Consider the following 27478-nt stretch of genomic DNA (forward strand, 5'->3'; position numbering starts at 1 on the left):
CGCGAGGGTTGCTTCATTGTTTCCACCGTTGTCACCGCTCGAAAGCGGAAGCCGCGGAAGCGCGACGGAGGAACGAGACCGGTGTCACCGAGACGTTTACACGGTGTATTTATAACAGACTGAAAAGTATAGCAGTCAGATACGGAGAACCAGTGCCGCGGATGGCAGTCGCTCATTGTGTCGTTGCCGCGAATTTTCGGAAGCCTCGGACCTCGCCATTGTTCCCCGGTTAATCGCGCGCTGTTAGCGTGATTGCGCTTTTCCTTGCAGAGTAGACGGATTTGCGAGGTAACCAAGAGAGGTTTGTTCTTTTGTGCGTTCGTTACACTCGTAGCATCAGATATTAAACAGGCGATGGAACGAAAAGATTCTACTTTGTTCGTCAGTTAATTCTACATTCTCTTTCCAGCCAAAGACCATCGACTTCCCCTGTACCATTTTGCTTCCACGGCGACGTTTGCTTTCATCTGACATTCATCTTACGAAGAAATGTTATCAATCCTCGCGAATATCGACAAGTTGGTACAAAGTTTGCAAACTATAGATTTCGTTGTACGACGGCCGACTTGTACGTGCTTGTTCTACCGAATCGATCGATTATCTTTGAGCGATCGTGTTCGTTGGTGTACATCTGCAAAATTATCCTACTGTTTGTCCCTGTTTTTAACGTTTTTCCTACTATAATACATTCTGCATCGAGAGCAGCATCGCTAGCGGAATCTAAATCAACGATTCTTGTTGATTCGCACAGAAATAAATATGTCGACGTGAATTGTCAATTAAGGGATGAACATCGATGCTTGTACGGCCTGGCTTACCTTAATATATCGTCTTGTTCGCGGAGCCTTGCGCATACCTGTCCTGGGATCGTACACGCACTTAGACAATCGTCGTTCCGGACCAGTGGGACAAGGGCATTAATGCAGGTGGTGTAAATTAGCGCATCAAAGCCCAGTACTATACTACCACGTCGCCCAGTGATTATTGATGCGAGCCAACCATTGGCCACTAACTACCCATTGATTAGCTGAAGGTTTCCGCGTAATTAATGGAACATTCTCCAGCAGCAATGGCCTCGCGATCGATCGCTTACAATTTCTGTCTTCGCCACGATTTTCCATATTTTACTTTTCTTTTCGTCCACGATAGCGTCAGTCCCAGTAAAATATTTTCTATTCCGCTTCGCGTCCTCGCGAATGACACGACCTGTATATTAAAGACACGGGTAGGCTTTTGGAGACTTAAAAAGTGAAATTTTGTTTTTTCGATTACTCAAATTTTAAGCGACACGTCTCAAATGCAACGACCAAAGGCAACGGAATAAAAATTCCAAGCTTCGAAAGCAATTTTTCTTCGCTTGATCGCAAAGTCTGCGAATTTCTATCGCGAAGTAGACGATATATCGAACGATCTACGAACGTGTTCAAGATCTTTCTCGATCGGGAATGTTAAACGCAAAGCCAAAAACCGTCGATTACAAGCGATTTAAGTGCAAAATCGGGTTTGCAACGGCGAGGAGAAGCGAGGTTGGTGTTTCGCTTGGCCGGCAGCCGAAGTAATTTAATTTCATCGGCCGGTGATGACCGCAGGAGTCGCCAAACATCGAATACCCGTCGTATTTCCGAGCGGCGCTGTTTCGACGCGGTTAATCGCCGCCTCGACTATCGAAAATCGCGCGCGTACATTCGAAACCGACGGTCGATCGATCGTTCTTGGTTATTAGCCGATAGATTCTGTTTGTACGGCTTCTGCTCGCGCTACGATCTGACAAAAAACTCTATTTGACTATCGCATTTGATCTCGAATACGGTTACAGCATCGCTTTACGACGAAGCGCTAGCACCCTCTGTTCGCTGGTAACTTGATTTCGCGTTTACCACTAGAATTTCCAGTTTTGGACGCTGACAGATCCTTTAGAAGCCTTGCGCCCAAGGCACGCACAGATGCAACAGCACTAGGTAATAATTTTCCGCTTAATTTGCCCACATCGATGTGCCGTTTCTCCAATCAGCGGCTATCGTGTTTATCTGGCCGTACGATTCTGCCTGTTTCTCGTTCGTCGCGCACTTTGAATTAATCATTCGGATCAAATCGATCGTTTGATTTCTATGCATATCTCGACGATACATCGTTATATAAATATAACGAGGTTATAAAAATTGCAAGGCAAAACTCGTTTATAGATCAAGGATCAACTTGAATCAGCGTAAACCAGATTACTCATCCATGTTCTATAGCTCTTACTTTACGCGCGATCGATATAATTATTACCAGACGTTCAACTACGTCTGAGATTTATACCGGACACATCTATCGACCGGGAAACTCTCACGACTTCAATTTCCCGATATTACGTTTAATAATCCAGTTACGAGTGTTAGTTAATATCGTGTCTAGAGAATATCTCCAGTCTTTCGCCAGAAAAAACACGGGACCCGTTAGAAGACGTTGTAATCTCGTCCATCGCGAAACCATCGCGAAAGAATTTAGCACAAAGTTAATTATCTCCAACGAGGTTGTTTTTTCAAGCGAACCGCGCGACCATGCGCATTCAATTCTCGGTGGAAACAAGAAATTGCCGTTTTCAAGAGCCGTCTCTCCTCTACCTGTTACCATATCTCGTATATACAGCACTTTTCGAGTCGCTTCTCTTACACGGTCTCTCGATCCTGTCTCTGTTTCCTCGTCGACACACACCGCACCCCAGGTTTCCCCCGTGAGCGTGTGTTGCACGCCTACGATGTCGAGTGGCGAGTCAATAACCTCGAGCTTCCGGTCGACGGTACACTTGAAGGGCTGTCGTTCGAACCGACAACTCTCCTCCGTTGCACGACGTTATCGTTCTCCGGGCATTTAACGCCGGTCAACGATACACGCTCGTCGGAGAAGCTGCGCGTTTCCGGTCGTCTGCGGCACTGATTGCCTTCCAAACCGACGGAACCGAACGTAAGTTGCAGAGCTAGTGGTACAAGTATTTGCGTGGACGAAGATTCTTTTTCGCTGGTGAACCGAATCTTTTTCTCTTTTAATTACGACGCACGATAATGCGATAAAAGTACTTAGGAAAGCTTCGATGATTTCAACCCTTTCGCGACAGACATTAATTTCGAATTTGGTCGCGCGTAATATAAGAAATACATGTTGTTCGACGTCTAATCTCTACTTTTCAATATTTTTATAATTTACGTTTTCCGCGCCTTTTTCATCTTTAACTCATAGAGATATTTTAGATTTTATCCCTTTGGTATCGCATATTACGAAGAACAATAACATCGCACGTGTCTTCTCTTTATCATTCGACGTTCGTGAAATATTTTCAGAGGAATGATAATGCAAACATAGCGAAACTAATTTGCAAATCGATCAGAGAATCGAAAGTGGCGATGCTATTGACCGAAACAGTAGCTTTCATCGGCGAGGCGTTGCGTCGCGAAGATCGTCGATCGACTTTAATCTCCGTGACTGATATTGCACGCTAGTTAATTAACTGGTCTCACGGTGCAAATCCTTTAATGTAGCCTGGAAGCGCGATCAGACGGCCGATATACGGAGCATTGTTCTGTTTTCTGGTCCGTGAGGAACGCTATAATTAGTTGACTATCTCCGGTCAGTCGTTTCATTGCTTGTTCAGTTGCCGTGCAAACAGCGACGAAACAATCTCTGGTGTTCTACGCGATTTAATGACCAAGCCTGGCCGCAATTCCCGCGATTATAATCTACGCTGCGGCAGCCTGCCGCACAGCTCCATTTGGTCAAGATACATTTTGCACGAATCGCCTGTATCCGTGCTGCTATCCTCGGAGAGAATAATTTTTCCGCACGTCCGTGTAAAGGAAATTCTGCTCGCTGAAGACGCCAGAGATTTCGATTTACTTTTCTTCTTTCGTTTAAGCAATATTTGACGATCTAGATTTGCGGCTGTCTAGCCTTTGAATTTTCCCGTTTCGCAGATTCCCGACTCTTTGTTAATTTCCAAACAGCTCCAACATGTTTTATATTTTATACGTATAATATTACTCTGTGCGATATTCTCTGGAACCAAGAGAAAGTATCTTAAGAAAACAGACTTTATTCGTGTAAGGATTACGAATGGAAAGCGTCAAAGTAGAAAGTTAACAAAGCATTCAGTTAAAGCAGTTAACAAAGCTACTTAGCCGGTATCCAGCGTCGCGATCGCAAATGCTCGAGTTCTCGGTAATTTGTGTTTCGACCATCGAAGCGAGCTCTGTATTTGCTACCGCGATTGTGAATTTCTTGCGAGAACGGGGAGATAGGGAACAACAGGAAACTCCATAACTCTATATTCCGTTCTCTCCATTCCGACATTCAATCACTACCGGGTTCAGAGTTCAAATTCCCAAAGACCCTAATCGAAAATTCGAACTTGCCTCGACCACCGACTAATAATACACTTGGAGCCCGGTTCGTATCCCATTAAATATCGAAGCGTGACTACATTGATTTTCTCCCATGCGTTTCACATCTACGAAACGCGTACGCTTCTATCGCCGGAGAAGCAAACAAAAATATTCCTCTTCTTCCGGAAGCTGCCGCGACCTCTCGACGCCGCGTTTATGTTAATTAGAACGTAATATTCTTGCAATGCATTCTGCTGCCCCGGTAAGTCGGTTCGTGTTCATAAAAGGAATAGTGATTTCGCGTTGCCACGTTCAATTTTAAAGAGGCGGGACAGACGCGGCGCTTAGAGCGCCAAATATCTGGCAGCACGAGCCACACCTACGACGGTAACCGGTTTTCTACGACGCTGATACCCGCCCACGGCGATGATGTCCGTTTTATACAGGCGATTTCGTATAACGAAGCGCGCCAATTTCCTCGTCTTCTCTCTTCTCGGATATCGCGCAACCTCGCTCCCCTCGCAAGAAAGTAGCGTCTGGGAATGAACTTTTTCGCCATAACGTGGCGGTCAAACGAGAGAGACTGACAAGCAACACAAGCGCGTGTACATAAATATATTCACGAATACAAAGAGCCTCGCGAAGAATCGCCGTTAAGCGGCCAGCTAAATAGGGGCGAGGGTGAATAGGAAATGGGCTATGTAATGGGTGGTTGGTTGTCGAAAGTCATAAAACAGATTCGCCTAACGATAAGGTGTTCTCAACTAGGATCAAGGGGAGCAATCTTCGTCCAGGCGATCTTACATCGGATCGAGATTGCGTTTCTGTCGGATTACGCAAGCTGGACATTTGTCTCGACTTACGGTCAGCTGCACGTATGATTTGGCAAGGTAATGGAAAAGGTAGATGCGGATATCCTTTACGTTCATTTTAGAACCGTGTTCAGGTATGCAAAAGTGTCAGACTATGTATCGTCGTAGTACCTGCATAAGAAATACGAAAGACAGTGAAACGATGGTGGGAAATATTGCCGTATATCTGCGTATTACCGGACGACGATCGAAGAAAAGATTTTATCGTTCCGATTAATTTAAATCGATTATCAACGATGAATTTCGCTCCAACGATTTGCCAGGCTGTTTAGACGTACGATAAGGTAAATTCTTATCGAAAGTCAGAGACGAACGAACATCGCGCTGACACGCGCGTCAAATTCAAAGCCGTTTTCCCTCAGCGTAATTGAAATAATTAAAGGAACATCAGAAAAATTCCAGGTTAGCCTTCTTCTCTATGTCGTCGAATCTCTTTTACGTTAATCTCTTTTCCACGAATAGACAGACTACTAGACGTCAGAGCAATCGATCGTTCATTTTGCCCCGCTTCTCGCAGCAAATACCTAGCAACGATTCACCAAGCTCGAAACTGTTTTAATTAACCCGCGATTTTTCCGCGGTTGTTCGATGATGGTTAATTAGATTCAACGTCGAATTAAGCTTCTCTGGGCAGATGATCGCCGGGCACAAAGGATCGGGAATTCAAGTTTCTCGGGCAAAATGAAATCCAATTACGCGAGAGCCCGTAAATAAAGTGCACACGACCGGTTCTCGGTCCCGTTCATAACTTTTAATCAGAACTTTGCTCAACGGAGGGCTATTTTTCCGGCGAACCGCTAAGTTTCCGCTTGGGCCACGAGCGTGCGGTTTTCATCGAACACGGCTAATGAATTTTCCGAAAATTGGCCCTGCTTCGACGTTGTCGCGAATTCGATTTCTATCGAGCGTCCTTCATCGTCGAGCAGAAGAGGATCGTAAGAATCGACGAGATAAGAGAGAAGAGAAGCCCCGTGAATTTTGCTTCTAGTTTACCTGCCGATAGCGCGCTCGATCATCCCTCTTCGACACGCCGACAAAATACGAAACGAACACGTAGTTTTTCCCAGCCGTTTCGATTCCACGGCCAAGTTATTACGTCGACGCCGGCGAGTTTCGCCTCGCCATTCACGTATCCCATTTCGTTGCGGAAGCTGCAGTCGGTTTTCATTCAGACGGCGTTATTCTTCTGACCGATTTGCTGTTTATAACCCAGCGTTGATCTACGCCGGCGAACTCTCATGCGACTGAAAAGCGTGTCAGAGATTTTCAAAATCGATGGCACGGAACAGACGTTCTCGCGTGACGCGACTTCGTAAATTCTGCTATGCGAAATTAAACAACTGCACTCGTTAGCATTAAAATTTAATCATACAACTTTCCTAACTTTCTACAATAATAACGTGAAATAATACTATCCCTTTGAACGATGTTAAAAACTTCCAATTTAGCAGGAAGCAAATGTACGAGAGCAGAATTTTGCGTTATAAAATTACGGTAACTCGATCCTCTTCTACGCGGAATTTCGAAATATTCAAAAATTCGAATCGTCTCCGTTTTTAAAATCTGTATCAAACGCGTAAAACGATTTTAACGTTAATCTAAGAATTTCATCCGCATTATAAACTCGATTCCCCGGCCGAATACCGCGAATACTTTCGCACGGGTAATTCTAGTTCGGCAATGCGTGCGCGTGTATCATTTTGCAATTGTAACTCGAGCCACGTAACGTGGACGCGAAGCCATCCAATCGGCGGTGTGGTAAATCACGTTTCACCGGAGACCGCCGAATCAATTGACCAGGAAATTGGAAGCAAGTAAATAATATTACTGGATAATGGAAGCGTCGCTGTCCCTTTCCACCGGTACACGACGGTGTTAATTTTCAAGCCTGCCGACGTAGACGTCACCTTCCGTTCGAAAGGAGACACCGACCATGGGATTATGATATAAATCACGAGCTCCTTTTTCGTCTCTTTTTCGATCCGCTGCCCGGACGCACGATTCCGCTGGACCAGAGAGGTCGACGGTCGATTTTTCTTCGACACTGGCGCGGCGCTTCATCAATAAGATCGCTCCCAAAGAGATGCATCAGCGGCGAACGAATAGACGGAGAGTGATAAATATAGCTGCTGTCTAGAACCAGGCGACGCGTGATATGAAGCCTTGAAAAATTGACACCAGCAAGCAGATCTATAACGAGTGATTCGCGAACCGTCGAGTTCCTTGTCTCCCTTTCTTTTCTCTCTCTCTCTCTCTCTCTCTCTCTCTTTCTCTCGCCTTTTCGCGTATTCTAGGCGAAGCGGTTGTTGTTGCAGAGGATGAACGCGGAGGTGCGTCGATACAGATCGTAAAAAGGAAAATGCTTAGCTTCGCGTCTGGACGGTAGTCCGGTTGGGCGACTTATTTTTAATGCAGGATTTTCCGCATGATGGAAACAGAACGAATGTCGTTTCATCGTTTGTGTGTAACTTTTGATCGAATCGGTGCCTGTGTTTGTCATTAACACTTTACTGACCGCTAGCGGTTCGGCAGCAGACGCACGTCTGACCGCCGGCTCTGTTTCGGTTTAGACTCTCCGATACCATTCTTTTCGTTCATCGCGAACGGTAGGTTTTTCAAATTGGTATAAAACTGTGGGAGCTTGCAAAGCAACGCAACTGACGCAACTGAGCAAGATACCTTAGTACTAAATAGCAAATTACTGCTCAAATAATGAGAAAGATTGTCGGAGACAAAAAGTCGATTAATCGGCCATCGGTCGGTAAAGTGTTAAGAATTACTCGAATACGAAGAATGTACACGCGTACGATTTCATCTTGTTGAGGTTATTCGACGTGTAAGTAGAGAAACTCGTGCATAAATTGTAAGGTAGAAAATATATTTAAATAGAAGTGTAATTATAAGTAAGAATACAATTTGAGCTGGTCCAGACCCGCACGCTAGCAGTGTTACCCTATAACTGAAAACCCCGAAGCCAACGTCGCCTGTCTACTGTTTACAGTCTGTCTTCGTCTGTCTTTGTCTACGCGCTGTCGATGGCTTCGGTGCTTGAGAAAACTAAAAAAGACCAGATATGGAGTTTTCTTAGAAGTGGTGACCACTTCAACACGTCTTTATTGTTCTTGAAGCTTTCGTGGATAGCGGTTCATATAAATATAGCTTACTTTCTCGGAATTTTTTTATCGATTAATTACCTCTTACCGATTACTCTGATATCGATTATTTTCTATTATTGATTTGCCTTTATCACTGGCTGCTGTCAATTTTATTGCATTTCTATCGGTTACTTTTCTAGTAAGCAACTGTTCCTTCTCTTCTCGCGATCAGAGCTTTCCGTAAACGGAACACGGTATCGATTCTTGCTCTCGTTTTTCACGCAATTAAAAACAATCACAAACGATATGCCTCGTTACTCGCTCGATTCGAGGCAGTTTGATCGCATTGGAGAAAGAGTCGGCAGCCCCGGATTCGCATTCAAAGCTACGATTTCCGCTTTCTTGCCGTTTCCTTCGCGCGCTTCACGGTCTCGCGCTCGTTTTATCGCGTGTACGTGAGAGATTAGCGGATTAGCCGCGTGCAATGCATGGCTGATCAAAGTTTACGGCTGAATCGTTGAATGCAAGCAGTCCTGCGTTCCCGCGGGAGGAAACTTCATCTATACTTCACCCGAGGGTACTCGCGCAATAACCGTGTCTTTTGCAACGGACTGCAAATCACCGTTGTTTGATACCGTGCAATGCGTCGCGCTCGCTTTGTCCACGGTTCTTCCTCCGTTTTCTTCTTTCTTTCCTTTTCTCTCTTCGCGTTCGAGCCGTTGACACTTGCAATTCTATCGAACCGAGCTCTCGTAGTGTGATTCTTTGATAGAACGTGCATACAATACCAAACACGCTTCACGGAGTATAATTAATCAAAGGAGATACGCGACATCGGAAAGAGAGATTTTTACCAAGAAAATAGAGATTAATACTTTGTTAGGGTGGTAGAATTTTTGCCGAGACAGACAAAAGAGTCCACGAACTGAAACGATAGACGAGCGCAAGAAAGATACTTAGTCCGATGTCTAGAGCGATAGAGTCGCGAGGCGAAGTGTTCGAGATTATGTGGCGAACGAAAGATGCCTGGTCGCTCGAGATTTTGGCATGGCGGGCAGTCGTGACCGATGCATTTTTCCAAGAGATTATATTGGGAAGCTCGTCGGAATGCTTGATCGACGTTTCACATCGGTATATTTCACACGCTTCCATTTTACGCAAACGTTTTTCTCTCGATAATCTGGTAAATGCAAGATCAAACTGTAACAACGTACGTTCGAATTGACCGATCGTTGCCATAACAGGTAGAGAATCACGAAAGATATTTCGAAGTAACTATTAAAGCAATGGAAATCAAAGTGTAACCGCCGCAAAAAGACCTCGGGTCATTAACATTGAACGCTCCCAGTAGGGCAAGCGTGTTGTTCGTCCATGTCGAGACTTGCATCAGCCAGCGGTTTGAGGAACTTCAAAGAAAACAGGTATTCTTGAAGAACCGCAAGCAGGTCCCTTTGAGCCAGCAGTTCTCCCAGAGGCGGTGGATACAAAGAAAGCAATAATTCTTGGAGGATCGGTTAGTATCGCGGCGAGGAAACACGGCAAAGTACGCGTCTCACGTATTTGGCACGGGGGATAAACTCGGACCGTTGGCTGGCAGCGAGGCGCGGCGCAGCGAGTCGAGAGTGCTAAAGGAAAACCATTTCACGCCCGACTACCCTTCTCTCTCTCTTGCTCAGAGAGAATAGTCGATCGTTTCGCGTCTCGTTAGCATCTCATCCATCGCTGGTGTCTGGCTGCCTTACCTGACTGCCTGTTTGCTCGTCGAGCCGGTTGCCAGTCGCCCTCGCTGCAGGCTGAAATTTCGCTGTGTTGTTGCTTCCTCGTCCCATCCTCTTCTTTTTCCAATCCTTCGTCCCCTCCTTCTTCTTTGGTCTCACCCCTTATCCGTGCCGATCCGTCCAGGAATCCGAGATTTTCCGTACGAGATACGCGATGCTGCGCGTCTCTTGCACGAGCACAGCTGGCTGTCTGTGAAAAGCGGAAAAAGACGAGCGTGTTCACGCCGTACGCGGCCTCCGGTATTCGAGAACCATCGGCACCATCTATCCCACTTTCGTATGCGAATTCCAGCCGCGTCAGCGGTCTGGCAACTGAATAAGTCATCTCGCGTCGATATACTCGCTCGCTACCAGTTTGCATTCGCGAGACGACTATGCGCGAGTTGGCCGCGACACCTTCCAAGTTACGTTGAATCGTTGCGCGAGTTTTCCCAGAGTTTACTTTACGGTGCTGCGGTTGCGGCACGGTTGCAGTTCGTTTAATCAGGACGATACAGGGTCTCCCAGCTTGGGGTGGATCGGCCCGTGATTCACCCTCGTGGATTAATTCTCGAAACGCCAAGGAATTTATCGCTCGCCGGTGGTCCAACGCGGCAATTGCAAGATTTAAGGCACCGATCGAACGAGCAAAAGTTGGAATTCGTTTTGGCGCGCGTTAATTCGCCTCGGTCTCGAGATAATTTAATGCTCGGTGAAATGGGTAAGGGTGGTTTCCCAGCAGGTGCGTAGACTTTATAACGTGGCCATTCAAAGGCGTACAATTTATCCTCCGGTCCGCGTCGAAAATCTCCGCTTTGTAAAAAGTAACGTTTCTTACGGCGCTCAGGTCCTTCGAGAATATTTGCATTTTAAAGAAACCCTCGCCTTAGCGTTCGTACAGACGCCTAGGAAATTTAAGACTGTTTGGATAAACATCGAGGCAAACCCTGCGCCACGGTTCATCGTAATTCGCGGTATTCGCGTTGAAATATCGTTGGGAGATCGAACTCTTTGACGAGCAGTTTTCCTCCAGGTAATTGATGATATTTGAATTTAAACGACTCTGAGGAAAACGCTTGTCTCGCGGGAGTTGTTCTACTTTCTGTTATCGTTGCAACTATTTCGAGAAATTTGTATATCTTGCATAAAACCAGAATTTACAAGCCTCTTTTAACGTGTTTCCTCCCATATCGATGCATTCTGTTATCAGCATCACCGAGTAAACGTTGACCTACTCTACCTTGCCAGTTGTCTGTTCGCGCATTTACTTATTCTGCTTACTTCTAATCAGGAATTCCATTAACTCCCTCTGTTTAAATTGTTCCGTGCATTAACATACACCAACAGTGGAACGCTCTATATGCTCTTGAAGAATAAACGAATCATAGTTGACGTTTGAAGAATCATAGATGGTTCTCGTATAACCGAACACGGACAACGTACAACGCCATTGGATCTAATTTACAGCAGATTATATTGCTGTCGTAACGCTTACGTCCCCTTCGTTTTCACCCGAACGAGTGGATACTTTCATAATTAAAAGCACTTCATTGCAGCATGCAAAGCGCGAACAGAAATTGCTGGAGACGCGTGACCGTACGCGACCCTGCTCGAATTTTAAAGTATATGCGCGTTCGTAAAACGAAGCCGTTTATTTCGCAGAGTGTCGGCTGGAAAAAATACTTTGGCGTTTAAACAGTTTCTTTCGCAACATTTCCGCGCGTATAAACTCGAATTCTTCAACTTTGCCACTTCTTTATCCCCGAATACGTACGGTAATTTGAAAAAACCGTCCAAAATCCACGCGCGAAACTGTTTCACTGACACCTACTTTCCTTTTCCGAGTCCTTGTGTAATTTACACATTTGTATATGTTCAGTTAAAATTCTATAGATAGGAAACGCTAACAAAATTTACCTTTTCCACGTAAATTGGAATTACGTGTATTATATGAAGGTAAAAAGCAGATTGATATTCGACGCGTACACCGTGAACCTTTCAAAATATCGGAAGGCTAAATCATAAATATCACGTTCGCAACGTCGCGATAAATAGACGCAGTTATCGTACAGCGGTATTTAATCACAGCACGGTGAGAAACACCGAAATGATAGAGTAACGTATTAAGTAAAATAGGCTTAGAGTAGTCGGACCACCGGGCGGTATAATAGACCGATCTATACACGAGAATGCGAAAGTAGAATAGACTAGCGCGCAGGCAACGTGTTGGAAGTGGAGTAGCTCGAGTATATGGGTAGGCACGCGGAAAGTAAAATAGGCTCGTGCACGGTCAGACATCTGGAAAGTAGAGCAGGTCAGTGTTTGATTGGTAAGTAGCATGGATCGAAATAGAGTCGGGCGATGCCGTCGACCCGGTGTGTTGGTGAAGTGGTTTTGGGTATGTTGTCTGTGATTAAACATTTGTCTTCGTCAAACATCGACGATTCTGCTGCGCTATTAAGTAGAACGAAGATAAAGTACACAATTGAATTTTCTATACGACTGGGACCGGAAGTAGTACCGGTGCACGATATTATACATTCTGACGATATTATTTCGATATCCATTCCGCGGTAGGAGCAGTTTAGAATTATTGATATTTTAGTAGTTTCCGGACATGGAACTTTGTCAGGGCGAATCGCATCGGACATTATTTAAGCTGTTTATGCACTGGCGACTTGGAATTGCAGTTTAATACGTAATATCCCGTGGCTATATCCTTCGTGAAATATTGAATACAATAATGTCACTGTCGCAAGCCATGATAAATTGATTTTAAAGTCTTTGAACGGGACGGCTATGCAAATGATTTCTGACAATAATAGCGTCACTCGCGACTGATCGTTCTTGCATCGTAATATCGCGCGCTGTCTAACCAGGGCTCCTTCTTTCTCTTTCAATTTTTCTCTCGTGGATCGAACAACGCAATTTATAACATCTTTTCGTCAGCGCATTAAATTTCACGTACATCCCCGAGAGCAAATTCAGGAGTTTTACGAAATGCTTCATTTTTTAAGGCAGTTTAAACGTCGTTCCAAGATCCGCCGTTTTCTCTTTTCCCTCCCTTTTCGTTTCATCGTCCGAACATCGCGGTCCGTGGCACGACGATCTTTACAATTTCAGAACGCTACGACGAATTACGCTCGACGCACCGACGGAAAAAAAAATTATCGTCTCGTGCAGGTTTTCTTTCGAGCGTCCTCTCTTTTCAGTGTGCTGCGTGCACCTGTTGCGCCTTTGTTGCGCACCGTGAAACGCAACGAGGTATTCTTTTCGGTGGCGCTCAACACGACCAAACACCGAGCAATCGCATGCAAACACGACCCTAGCACGCTCGCCTCGCGCACCCACTCGTAGGTATTTCACAATTACCTGCCAACCGCGGCAATTGCCAACCAACATTCTACGTTTAATTTACCATCCTTCATAATACAGTGCTTTATTAATAGTGCGCTTTATCCTTTCCGTTTCCTAAATTCCGGTTGAAAATCTGTATCTCTGTTGTATAGCGCTCTTCTTGGTAAAAAGATGACGACAGAAAACAAATTTCGAACTTTTATTATTTATCTCTGATCTACATTTCTCCTTTCAGCTGACGTCTTAAGAAATTAAAATACGATTTTCTATGAATCTTAATTTTCGTAAAATGTTGCAGAATATAAATAAAGAAGGAAACATTTTATATTATTTTATTAAAGACAATTTCTTGTTATTTTAACACGTATGAAATTTTTAACAAAACCCGATATTTCAGCCTTCGTAAATTATCTACGAAATGTACGTTCGTTCTTCATTTTTCCATAATGTATCGAATGAAGCATAATTACTAAATTACATTTGATTATCCATACGTTCTAATACCAATGAAAAGAAAATCAAGGCGTACCAAAAATTTTCTCCATCTATGTATATACATTTCCTTACAAGCTCCATGATATTTTCCCGAAACGAAAACAAATCTTTAATCCAAAGCATCGAAGATATTCCTCAAAGGAGCTGCGTCATCGAGAATCCGATATTTACTTTCTATTTCGTCTATCCACAAAACAAGCGCAAGCCGAACGGAAGGGAAAAAACTTAGGAGTCGATCCGCGAAATCGATACGAATTCTCCTGCTCTCCTTTTGCGCTCCGACAGAAATCGATTTGTACTTTCTCTGGGAATGCTACTTTTCTACTTGACTTGAATTTTGCGGTATTTGAAAACCGCGTTAACGTATGTTAATAAAAACGATTTCCTTTTCGTCGAGAAAATCGAAAGATGGTAAATTCTGGATGGAAGTCGAGAGAAACGATGGAGCATAAGCCGGCAAACGGAATAAGCGAACTTTCGTTCACGCGGTGTACAGAGGGGAAGGTAAAAGGAGTACAGGCTAATCTTTCCGCGCCAGATACACCGACGAGCAGGGACGATGAAGTCGATCGAACGCGGTGATGCGTGCGGACTCGCGAACTTTTCCCACGAGCCGTCCTCGGGCAACGATTCAAAATCTTGCCTATTTATTGCTTGCCCGGAGCGAGCCGAATGATTATCGGAAAAGATGTCGAAGCCTGCGAAATTCCTGACCCGATTGGGTTGTCTGGACACGTCGTGTTCGTTCGATCCTCGCGATCGATCGTCTCGAATCGTTTCGCCGTGCTATCTCAAATTTCCCAACGAAACGGCGATATTCTTGTTTTCCTTTGCGCTTTGCTTCCAAGATATAGGGAAAGTCCATTGATTTCGTCTCGTGTGTAGCTTACGTAAATAGTCTGGGAGAGTTAGGGGAACGTTGTATAATTCTCCTTGCGTAGCGCGGAGCTCGTTTCAGATTAGACAGGGTGGTACGAGTCGATGTGTAATCGTACAAGTGGAATGGAGCCGTCTTTGAGCGGATATAGGAATCGTATCTCTGGTCGTGCAAGTAGTATTATAGAAATCGTCCCTTGCTATGTAAGCAATATACGAACCCTTCTGAATCAGATAAGTAGAACGGGGATGGTTCCTGATCAAGAAAATATCGTAAATCGCATACAGTACGAGCAAGTGGTATAAACGTTATATCGAGAGAACAGTAGTATGGACTGATATATGATCCAACAAGTAGTTTAAGACGGTACGCGGTCAGGCAGTGACACGGGCGGTGACAGTGGTTGAACAAGAGTCGTAAAAAGTCATTCGCGTTCAAGCAAGTAAAGTAGGTCTAGCGTATATACCAGCTAATAGCGTGAATTACATTCTGAAGCTTATAAATTGTATTAACGAATCTGTTTTTCTTGTCGCTTAACAAAATATCAACAACTAACTAAAGCAATCTCTCGCAAAGTATAAAAAAAGTGATCTCATTGCCGCAACCTGATAAATCAGTAAACCGTGGACTGAAAAGAGCTGTTTAAAAAGAAAATTTTGGAAGTGTCAGCACTTAAGTAACGTAAATATTTTTCGGGGATTAAAAGACTCGCAAACATACGTCCTCTCCTTGAGAGCGGTGACTGGATCTGAATATTTAACGCTTCCTCAGAGTTTCGCTGTCAGCAACTCTGTAACATCCTCGGCGAGTCTATCCCCTGTAGACGATTTTTAAAAAACCGCTCAACTATAATTAACCGAGTCGACGAATTTTTAGTAGGCGCCATAAATACAGTTTCCGGAGTTGAATCCGGGCGAGATTTTTTTCTCACAGACTTTCGAATTTTAATAAAATAACGTTCAAGTTTGCTCAAGTTGAAATTCCAGACAGACATTACCGGCTTCACGAGCGTCAAGTTTCCTTAATGAATGACAATGAATCTTTTCAGGCAACGATGGCCTGCGATAGCGAAAGCTAAACGACACGTGGCGCAATAAACGCGAACGACACCCGATTCATACGCGGAGCATTACGAGCATCCCGTTAATGAAAGTCGCACCGGATAATCGCAGTGAAAGGCGCGACATCGCGCGAGAGCAATTTCTTGCCGGTCGGATGGAGCAGAGTCGCGGGAAGAGAAGCGTCGCTTGATTAAATTCAGAAAAAGGTGACAATCTTTAAGCGCGCCGCTAAGTGAATCCCGTGATCCGTTGCACAGTTTAAACTTTCAATTTTGTAAAGATTATTTCGATGACGAAGCGGTATCGCATGTTGTACAGGAATATTCGCGTAATATCTGTCGAGGTGAATCTCAGTCAAGTATCTATCTATGTAGTCAAACGTCACTTTCAGTAGTTCCGTTGAGAAATTCGTCAGACCTCCTGTGCTTTGCGTTATCACGAGAAACTACCGATGAAGTATACTTCATTGTAATTCAATACGAACTTCTCCAGTGATATCTCGTTATTGCAGTCCTCTTGTATTATAATTACGTTCCCCTACTACCGTCGAGTAAAATAATTCGTTCTTTACTTTTACATTATCGATGTGTTTGCAAATTCCCAGATTGTCGTTGAGATTCGCTACTTTAAAAAAATGTTATTTCGTCTGACTTTTTCACCGTAACTTTTGCTTAACACGATTATTAAATCCTATTTGCCTGTTATAAAAAAAATTCCTTCGGAAGCATTCGCTTCGCATAAAAATCAATGTTTCTTCGTCGCTTCGGCAACTTTTCTCTCCGCTTCTTTTTTCACCTTTCTTTTTATCCTCCTTCCTTCTCGCTCCCTAACTTCGACACAAGCGTTCCTTCTGATATTCGCGGAGAAATCGATCGTCGAAGGAGGTCGGTGCCGGCGATATTGTGAAATTTTACGAACCATAGATATCTGGGAAATTCCTGGTTCGGCCAGACGTGGCACCATATGTGCGAAACGCAGCTCGGTACCGTTCGAAATTGTTTTTAGCGTTATGTTTCTGTATTAACGCGGCCGGCACGCTTTCTTCCCGGCTTAAACGCGCACCCTTGCACCTATTATTGGCCTGGAATTTTGGGGGGGAACGGCACTTTCTCTGCAGACACCTAGCCAATTACGTATATACAGAGTTAACTATCCGATATGAAACATTTCAAGAATATCTTCAACGTATAAGAATTAAATAATTTATCTATAATAAACACGAGTACAGCGAGACGAGCCTCTACAGGCTGCTATTGTTCTCATATCGTAATATGACGATATGACACAACGAGTGTCCTGCGGCTATTATTCTATTTCAAGAATGAAAATTTTCTTATTATCGAAGTTCGTGCGATTCATTTACTTTCGCTTGAACTTTGAATACGATTTGAAATCTAAAATAATTCGATCCTATAACGCATTTCTCGCGAATTCACCGCAAATAATTCGTCGGCAATAATCTACTGGGTCGTTCGTTCTCACAGCAGCTACTTTTTCACCGACAACGGGAATTACGGACACGTTTCACGATTGTTTAAAATATTGCATAATCAGCGAGGCAATCTTCGAAATCGGACACCTTTCGCGGCCAATTGAATTCAGAAAGCAGAAGGGTAATCGAGAAGCTTCTATCGCCTTTTCAACTCCGCCTCTCCAACCGTATGATCGTCGACGATTCAGGTGTTTTATAAGCTTCGCGTCTGCATGTTTGCCAATGAAATTCCACGGAGATAGAAATCAAATATGAATCGTTATCCATGTGAAACGGTAATGGAAACGCGCGTTGGATACAAGGGTTCCGAGTGTATAATATAATTCGATTCGCGTTGCGATTAAATCCCTTTTGATCGAGAGAGGTGGTCTTTCCTTTTCTCTCGGAGAGTTGGGAACACGCGATGCCACGGCGCGCCGCTAGGTAAACCGGTATTAATTCAGTGACCTGGATAGAAGGGGCAAGCCTTCTGTTAGTCGCCGGCCAAACCACTTTATTTCCACTTTATTACGTTAAAAATTCGCGATGCGTTTGCTTCGAGCCGAACGAAGGATCGAACCGTCTCTCCTGGGCCAATTCGAGTTAACGAGCAAAAAGTACACCGTGCTGCGTTCGTTAATATCACTTCTCCGCAATATTCTGTACGATTCTCATATGCGTTTTCCAGCAGATTTTTCCGCGCTACCGTGTAGAAAACAGAATACGATTTTTTTCTTTTCTCCCATCAGACGCAAAATGTGATTCGATCGATTCGATTTCATTCGATTTCCGAATCGTTCGTTCGTCTTTTCGATGATTGTCCAATGGGTACTCGGAACAAGTTGCACGGTTTTCATGCAAAAGCGAAAAACTGTCTTATTCTGAGTGGGTTGTTCGATGGACTTGATAACTCAAAAGTCGGCAAGAATATTCTTTCATCGGACATTTCTTCAAGAAAGCGAGCTTCGAAGGAAAATTTGTCGCTGTTTCTTCGTACAGCTTTTACCGAATGACAATTAATGATACAGGAAATAGAGACGAGCGGAAATTCGGATAGATCGTTGGGTAGAGATAGACATTCGCAAAGGTGAAAAGTAACGTTCGGAAAGGCCGGCAAGAATTAGGAAAAAGGAGAAAGTGGGAATAAATCACGGAGTATACTGGACCAATTCCTCACGAGCTAACTATAATTCGTTGCGTACGGTGTACCCACGTAGTCGAATATTACCGACAAAACGACTCTGATTAGCGAAACGTAAGCGTTGTACGGAAGATGGGATATCGAGTAGTTATAATCAAATTAAAAAGCGATCGAAATTCCAAAAGTTTGGTTAAGAATGGCGAGATGTTGGTTGAAAAGTTAGAGGAAGAAGCGTATGTTCACGGGGGAATATATTATATAACCAGCGTACCAAGGAACCCTCTTTTCCTTCCGAATCCTTTCCTCTCCTCGATTCGCGATCGCATTACACAGATCTGGAACCTTTCCAACGGAGCAAGTTCGTGATTTTTAGACTGAAAATTGAAGCGAAAAGTGTATGCAAAGTGTGTCTGGATTTTTCTCAGATTCCACCGTCCGCTTTCACATCTGACGATACGATCTTCCGGTTATAAGCCAGAGTCGATCCATCTTTTCACTTAGAGAACGCTGAATTAAGGAGGTCGTTTATTCATTCCGAAGGAGGAACCAAAAGGTCCCGTGTATTTCCCGCTTCCGTTCCGGAAACGAAGGAAATCGGACGATCGAGTAAAATTGGACGGCGAAAGAGCGAATCTCACGGTTAAAAGCAAATATGTTCTATAAATACGCGTACAATCGATCGAAATCGTACAATCAATTGAATTTGAGATTTCTAAAAATTCGTGATAATTCGATTCGACTTCGATCAAAGAAATCTCCTATATTTGAACTGTACGAATAATTATAGATGACAATATCTTTCCAAATCGATATTAAAATCGTAGGAAGTTTGATCAGATTTCGGTAGAAATCATTAATAATAATCTCAACGTGACACGATTGAGGTTAATTTTCATCGTGGCCGATTCTATCGTTTTGCAAAATCGTTGGTGAAATAATAGAGACCTCGTTGCCGTTCGCGTTTGTCTGGCGATTTTATATTAATTTCGCCACAGTATTTCAACGGGCATAGAGAACCGGTCCGATCGGATGCATCGCGAGACCGTAGCGTTTTCATGGAAAACGGGAGAATAAAATTTCAAACTACGCGTGCAGATTTATCGAGCGGACAGGCGCACCTTTTTCAGTTCGTCGAATGAAACGCAAAACTTCGATGCTTCCGCCCTCTTCCTCGCCCCTTTCCCACTTCGTATCTACCATATATTCCCTGGCATCGCGAAAATTCCGATGAAATTGTGGATGGAGGACGCGAATGGGAAGCAGTAGCGGCAAGGATTCTTGCGCTGCCCCTGTCGTAGTTTTTGTTTCGCCCTGGATTCTCTTTTGAAGTGAACGGACCCGTGAATAATGAACCGCTTCTTCAGCCCCGATACATCCTATCGGAAAAATTGGAAAATATCTGACACAAAGTACGGTCGCTAAATGTTCACGTATCTTTTTTCCATTCTCATCTTTCTCTCTTTTCTCTCGAACCCTTTCGTGGAAAATATTTCATGTAATTTCACCCCTGTTTACCAGATGATTCGGTAACTCGATCGAGTCGAAGGACAGATTTTCTGATTATCTCCAACTCACCCCGTTTCATCGAATTTAATGCTTCAAGTTTAATGGCTTTTTCATTCGTATTTATATTAACATTGAGAGACGAGTTCTCTGCGAATGACCGATTTTACTTCGATATGTTCTGTGAAAAAAATAGCAGTGTCAAAAAAAGTTGTAAGGAAACGAGATACAAAGACTATAGATATTACGGTATAATGTACGAAACATTGCGTTGATATTTCCAGCGAACGCGTATTTTATTACGCGAAATCGGGACACGTGTCAGAGATCGCAATTTCGATGCAACGAAAAATCTGCGCGCCTTTTCCTTCCCATGATCCATTTCGTGGAGCGTTCCGTGCGGCAATTTTTGGCAAGATCGAGGGCACGATGCGATTTAATGAACGTGACTGGATCTTATCGGCTGGGAAACGAAACTCTGGAACGGCAGAAATCTTGTTGAAACGCTTGGCACACTCTTCGACTACATAAACACGATCAATTTGGATGGAAAACATGATTCTTATTACTGCTATTCTCTTCTCTCCTCTCCTCCTCCCTCATCCCCGGTCTCAACTCGGATAAATTTACATTTCCTTGTTTCCAGTTTTTGCAACGGCGCATCAGACGGCTCGAAAAGCAGTATTGTTCGATCGAAATCCTCGTTGTGAATAACAATGATGCAGAAAATCATTGGTTACAGCACCTCCGTGATTTTCCGTTGAAAATATCGTAACACCGTGAAATATTCAGTCGTTACGATCTGAATTTTAATTCTACTTCAATGTTTCATTAGCTCTGTAATATATTTGAATGATGGGTCTTGTATCCTGCTTTTATTAAAAAGGAATAAGGTTACGTACGTTCCTGTATTTAAATCTCCGATGAGTTTGTTGTTATTAATTTCAATAAACGGAAAATGGACTTGTAATATTCTCGTTCGATGTGCCTTATAATATATCTACGCTAACAATGAGAATGAGATTTCCATCGTATCACATCGCCGAATGTATACTGGAATCAAAATTCAGTTTAGAGAAAATTCGTTTAGAGAAAAGCTCGTTAAAAGAAAAAAACGTAGAGAGAAACGATGGAAATCAGCCAAGAGTGCTTAGCCGATTCATCGCAGAGTAACTATTACAATTTGTTATTTTAGGAATTTTCATTTATAAGGCTTATCGTTAACCGTATTCGACACAACCCTGGAGTCGAATACCGAAACAAAATTAATCTAAACAAGATTCTTCGTAAATAAATTCAGCAGTAGCAGGTGAAATATATCCGGCAAGATTTTTCATCGTTACGAGGTCACGAATCGGTGAACTTATCGGGTCGTTGGATTTGTTGCAGAGGCACCCCGTGGGACGTACCTGCTGATAGATGGTCGTCGGTTGGACCCGGGCAACCAGTTCGTCCCTGTAAAGGAGGGCTCCGAATTGACGTTAGAGTGTGCCGCTGAGGGTGGAAATCCACCGCCCGATTTAGCATGGGGGATGACTCTGTCTCAGGCCACTTTGGACGGACCAGAGCAACCGCCGGACAATCTGACCGTGTTGCCCTCCACGTCCGGCAGACGCAGCGGAGCTCACCTTAAGGTCCTGAGGGGACACCATAACGCAACCATCGCCTGCGTCGCCCGTCACGTCACCCTCACCATACCTATGAACGCGAGTATTCTGCTCGACGTCCAATGTGAGTAATGTTTCGACATTTTTTTCTCTTCCTCCTGTTTCTTTCTTTCTTTTTCTTGTTTTGCTTTTTGTTTCGCGTCTCGGCTATTTATTCGAGCGAGGTTAAGGTTAAGGTCCCCCTTGAAAAAGACGAGGGTGAAATTGCGTGAAACGTGCGAACACAGCGAAACATGGGAAAACTTGACACGAAGGTTGTCGTGTTTAAAGTTGTTCCAACGTTTAGGATATTAATCGAATACTTTTTTGTGGGATTCTATTGGTCTCGTGTCTGGTGTTGAGAGGCCTGGTTTGATAAACGATTTTGTCGTGTGCTGTTAGGTTATTGTAAACTGTTTCAGAATATATCGAAACTTTGACGATAGACTTGCCAGAGATTTTAAATAACTTTTTATAGATAAATTTAGAGAAATATCAACGTAAAAAGTTCAGATACTTAAAGACCTTCCTATTCTTATATACTTGAGCAACGTTGAAATTCGTTTCAGGATACTCTCGTTTGTCTGACAAAAATTGTTTCTTTCTCATTTATATTGTACAATACCCCATTGAATTTATGAATTCAGCGCTGTTTTATTTGTCGCCGTGATAAATGAGTTTCCCGTAAAATTTCAACGACAAATGAAACGGTTCAAGAAGGACTGTAAGATTTCATCGGCGAGATCGTCAACACGAGCACGATGAACACACTGTGATATCTTGTTTTAAACTGTCTTTATGTAGCCCCGGAGTTATTGTCGCTGTCTCGTCTCGAACTCATCACCTTAGCCTGCCCTGAAACTATCGTATAATTTCGAGCGTTTCACCGTAAGCTGTCTCGTCATTTGCTCGTCTCGTCTGGTCTTCGACCTTTCCACTTTTCTCCAGAAACTCGCAACGCTCACCACCCGTGACCTGCTCTTTCTACGCCGTAAAACTTAAACTCTCGCAAGTTCGAGGTAGGGAATTTTCTGATGCTTTGTGAAATAATAGAAAATCTTTCTTCTTTCGTGAACTATAAAAAGAATCTTTCTCCATCTAGACGCTGTTTCAAGTAATAACATGGAAGAGGAAATCTACAGGTCAATTTGGTGTTTTCAGATGAAACGTCTAGTTTTTTCATGCTCAAATTCAATAACCTCTGGATTGATAAAACGATGTTCTTCAGCAACGTCCTTTCCATTAAATTGCTATATCGTTTGATGGCTATACAACGTTTAGAATATGATTTTGTTATCTGGTTTCCTGACCAGGTTAAGTACATTCGTGCGTTAGAGAAGATCATCCAGACAATCTGCTACTTTATTATCCGCGTACATTTACCTCTAAATACAATAACTTCCATTTCGTCTATAAAATGTGTTGCACGTCTATTGCAAACAATTTTTGTCTTCTACTTGACTCTTCCTCGGTTTCTTTCGCCTCTTCTAAAAATTCTATGCTAAATCTTTTGTAAAGTATTCGCGCTATGTAATGCACCGTATTCCAACGCGTTACTCTCATCTATCTGAAAATAAATTAAATTAAAATAACTTGGCAAACTATACCAGAGTATATATTATTATACGTTCTATGTTGCTTTATCACCGAAAGATCAATATTGCTATTTAGTACTATACACGGCACAAATCTGAATATCTAAGCAATTTGTATTCCGCTCCTAGTATTGTAGGAAGTTGTACCCTATTTCTGTGACTGCTACAACTTATCAGGATAATATGGACTTAGCACGTTAAACAATTAGAATTTATTAACACTAACACTCAACATTGTTCATTCCAATCTGTCACAAGGACCTATCTACCTTCGAACTAACTTTATCTTCTGTACTGTATACGTGTTACGCGTATATTCTCCTATCCAAGCAAAACCTTCCAAATATACGTTACGCTATACATCATGATTCATATACAGAGAAGAGGAAAAAATCAACTTTTACGATGGTATTCACCCACGTCGTTGTTTCAGTCTATCTGGAACGCAGCCCTCGACACAACGAGCAGCCACGCAATTAGGTCACCAATCCCATTCTATACTTTCGCTATCACGGTATAATCCTCCATGTCTCCTCTCGAACGAAACGAATCCTATTTATCCCCTCCCCCGCCGTCTTCCTCTCGTTGTCCAACACACATCGTCGTTATTAAGGGTGTAACGAGGAGAAAGGGAGGAAAGGATACAGAAGAAGAGATCCGAGGAAAAGTTACGAGCGTATTATTTAGTTGATGCCGCGTTGAAATTGCCAGTGGCCACGGTCGAGATCTAATTTTCGTAGACTTCGTAGCCAGCACAATTCCTGTTGAAATATTAGGTAGAAGAAATCGCGATACGGGGACCTGGCGGCTAAAAAAGCCCCGGCCGGTCGCTGGGTGCGTTTTAAAAATGGGCTTAATTCAAGTCGAGCGGCAAGGAAGTGTTATAATTCCGCGGATCGTTTTTCCCCCTGGCCTGCTCTCTGCTCGATGGGAGAGGGGTGGACAGAAACGTAGCAGCTAACGGGATTTCCATGGTATTAGAACTGGGACGAGTATCGTTGTCTGAACGACGAGGATGCCACGTGTAGGAAAGCAGTAATTTAATTAAGTTACGTTTCTTCGCTGTTATTTCACGCTGCGATGTTATTTCATTTCTAAGAACTTGGAATTAACATTAGAGAAGGAATGTGTATGGGGAAATTTCAAGTAAAACAAATTATGCGATTAACTTGAACTATCGTTCGTGATAACACTGCTGGTCTCACCACTACTGTGTGACTAATATTATTAATAATAAAATAACTCAGTTAGGAATACTCGGTGGTAATTGGAAATTAAAGTATCATTGAAGTAAGTAATTATAGATATTCTATCGAATTAGATCATTTGTGGTTGCAACTGAAGAAAGGAAAGTTTTAGCCGATTGAATTGTATCAAGGGATTCTACTATTATAAACAGTGCTATAATCTCCCATGAGAGTTAATCAGAGTATTAAATTCGACAAAAAGTAACAAAGTGAATAATGCAGAAAACACAGGATATGTTTAGAGAAATAAGAGAACTTCCGCTGATGCTCCATGCGCGCGCCCTATTTTTCAGATTATTAATTCCACGGAAAATTACTCAAAATTTTCCAACGGGCCTGGAATTTATCGGGTCATAGCCTTGGCCATAGTCGTTTAGTGTTTGAGTAAATTTTCCACTGGCTTCAAAACTCCGTGGGCCACCGTTTATCGCGAACAAATTAGAGTCGTTGATACAACCAGAGAAGGAAACTAGTTTCTTCGAGACGTCTCGTAAAATCTACCGCACTAGAAAAGAGATTTCGCATCCTATCTCGCCCTGAGGAATGAAGCAACGGGGGATAACAAAGCCGAGCAAGAAGGGAACACCGTTAACCGCGCACGGTAACGTCCAACGTGTACGCTTTATTTTCTCTTGGTCAACTTCTTGCTGTTGCCTTCCCCGAGAAACCGGCGAGATCCCTGTTAGTTCGAGTTTCCGAAAGCGGTTATACATCCCTCCGGGGAGCTGACTTGTTGTTACACGTAAAATCACGCGGGTCGTTCAAAGGAATTGAATTTCACACGTCCAATGTCTCAGATATTTCGCGATGACATGGTCTTTTTTCTGGAATTTTCAAATTAAATTCTCAAACCGGTACACGATAGTACAAACTCGACGAAATTGTTGCAGCAGAATTATGGATGAGACAGAGAATAGATTTATCACGCAATGTATTTTGTTGTTTCGCATCTTGGAAGCTTTACAACACCGTTATCATTTTATCATTACAGTTTACACACATTCCCTTTTTGAAATTTACATTAAATTTCAAACCATTCATTTTATAACTTTATGTGAGACGCTGTTTCGTACTTGTATCAATATTTTATACTTTCATCGCCATGAAGATGTAAAATAATTGGTAGTTAAAAAGAAAAAAGGGGAGAAACGTGTCTCGCAAAGAGCTACATTCATTTCATTTATTTATACACTATCTTTAATTATGCACCCATTTAATATCTCTCGCATACATAAATATTGATGTACATACACAAATTTAAGCACTGACTAATATTGTATTTTTAGTTAGTTAATTAGTATATTCTGCATAACCGTTGATCTAATTTCACATGATCATTAAAAATCTAAGTTTTCACGAGCCCAACCTACGTAAATACCTAAAACGAAGGAACGTAAAGGGAAATCTTTTCGAAGCGTCAGGTGATCCGAGGGCGGAAACATATTTCCACAATCTCGGTGCAAGAATATTGGGCGACATTTTATAGACGCAACAATCACTATTCATGCTTCAACGCAACGATAATTCGAAAAATAATTATAGTAAGCGCGACCGAGGACTATTGCAACAGTAATTCTTAAACTGAATATAAAAAGAATTGAACTTTAATATCTTCGTATCAAAATACTCTATCACATTATAATAAAGTTTATGTTACGAAAAGTAAATAATTGAATTGTCCGACATATCATTATGAGACCGAAAATGAGACAAAAAATTATCAACTATAATTTACATTATCGTTACAATAATTTCAAGTTTCACTACAACGAAGTCGTAGGATATCCGACTTTACTACAAAGCACTTAATTGAAGTTATTTCAATGTTTGTTATTTATACAAGTGCCTATTCACATTTTATTGATGTTTGGCTTTTGCAAATATGTATTCATATTGGATATGTTCTGCTTTTACATCCACTTATTCAAACTAATTATCAACATTATATCGTTCATATTAATTATAACATTTAATATTATATTAATATTATCATCATCTACATCATATTGTTGGTATCAAGAACGCCATATGCAAGGTTTTCCCTGAATTAATATGATATAAAACATAGGAAAAGGAAATATTATTCACGAGTATAGTAAACACCCGCGGTCATTATGCTCGTTAAAAGTTTCATCTAATACAACCATTCACCCGTGCCGATTTTAACTTTTCATCCTATGATACGATCGAGTGATCAGAGCAACCAGAATGCATGAAACTCACTGTTAGATGTAGAAAATGCTGTCATCGATGCTACAATATCCCAGAAGAACGATGTATCGTGAAAGTCGTCATCAGTGGAGGCCTCGGAAATCTTTAAAAAATGTGCAATATTGTAATTTACTTTTAAAGACAATGCTCATTATTTAAAAAGTGTAGAATTTCATGAATTTGTTACTGTTATCGTTATTGTACTGTTTGCTATATTGTATTAAATGTAAAATTTGAATAATACATAATACCAAAGATTAAAGTTTGATAATAATAAAAATTGCAATTCTCCGATATAGAATTTTAAAATTTCTAGCTCTCTGAAATATTATATTAAAAATATAATATTAAAAGAATTTTATTTTTTAATGGATAATAATTTCATTCAAAATGTAAAAAAAAAAAATAAAGACACTTACATCGTTGGTGCTTTGGAGAGGTTGGATCCTCTTGAGACAAACACTGACTCTAATACCGAGATGAATATTGAAAAAGAGAAATGTGTACGTAAAGGAAGGAAAATAAATTCAAATAAAAAAAGAAAAAAAAGAAAGAAAAGAAAATAATCGACGAAATAACACTGACTCTAATTTCGTCGTATGACAATTGTAATTAGATTTAATTAGAGCTATTGTACCTTGAAAAATGTTCAAGATCCTACATCCTACACAGCAAACACTGATTTTATCGACCGCATTGCACGCGGTCACAAAAGTTCTCTGAAAAAAAAGAACGAAATGCGTTAGTAGAGAGAGTAGCAAAAAAGAAAAATATTTTGTTTTCCCCTTGTTT

The 27478-nt window shown here is 42.3% G+C and overlaps 2 protein-coding genes across 3 annotated transcripts in view; one reads left to right on the plus strand and one right to left on the minus strand.

The window, feature by feature from the left end:
* Positions 1–27478, minus strand: part of mRpS17 (mitochondrial ribosomal protein S17) — a 199011-nt gene that overhangs the window by 170460 nt on the left and 1073 nt on the right. Inside the window, exons 3-4 of one of the 2 annotated variants that reach the window (XM_069118901.1) lie at positions 27324–27405; positions 26699–26789 (exon numbers count right to left, since the gene is read on the minus strand). In XM_069118901.1, the coding sequence (XP_068975002.1) occupies positions 26699–26723 (25 nt within the window). In that variant the 5' untranslated portion in view covers positions 26724–26789; positions 27324–27405. Of the gene's footprint in view, positions 1–26698; positions 26790–27105; positions 27179–27323; positions 27406–27478 lie in introns of those variants that run through there. The other variant, XM_069118904.1, reaches the window with a different exon arrangement.
* tei (irregular chiasm C-roughest protein teiresias) overlaps positions 1–27478 on the plus strand; it is a 314069-nt gene that overhangs the window by 158776 nt on the left and 127815 nt on the right. Inside the window, exon 6 of the mRNA XM_069118895.1 lies at positions 21377–21718. Coding sequence (XP_068974996.1) covers positions 21377–21718 — 342 coding nt within the window. The remainder of the gene's footprint in view (positions 1–21376; positions 21719–27478) is intronic.

This window comes from Bombus flavifrons, chromosome 8, assembly GCF_040668555.2.
Source record: "Bombus flavifrons isolate JBK064 chromosome 8, iyBomFlav1_principal, whole genome shotgun sequence".
Lineage (NCBI taxonomy): Eukaryota > Metazoa > Arthropoda > Insecta > Hymenoptera > Apidae > Bombus > Bombus flavifrons.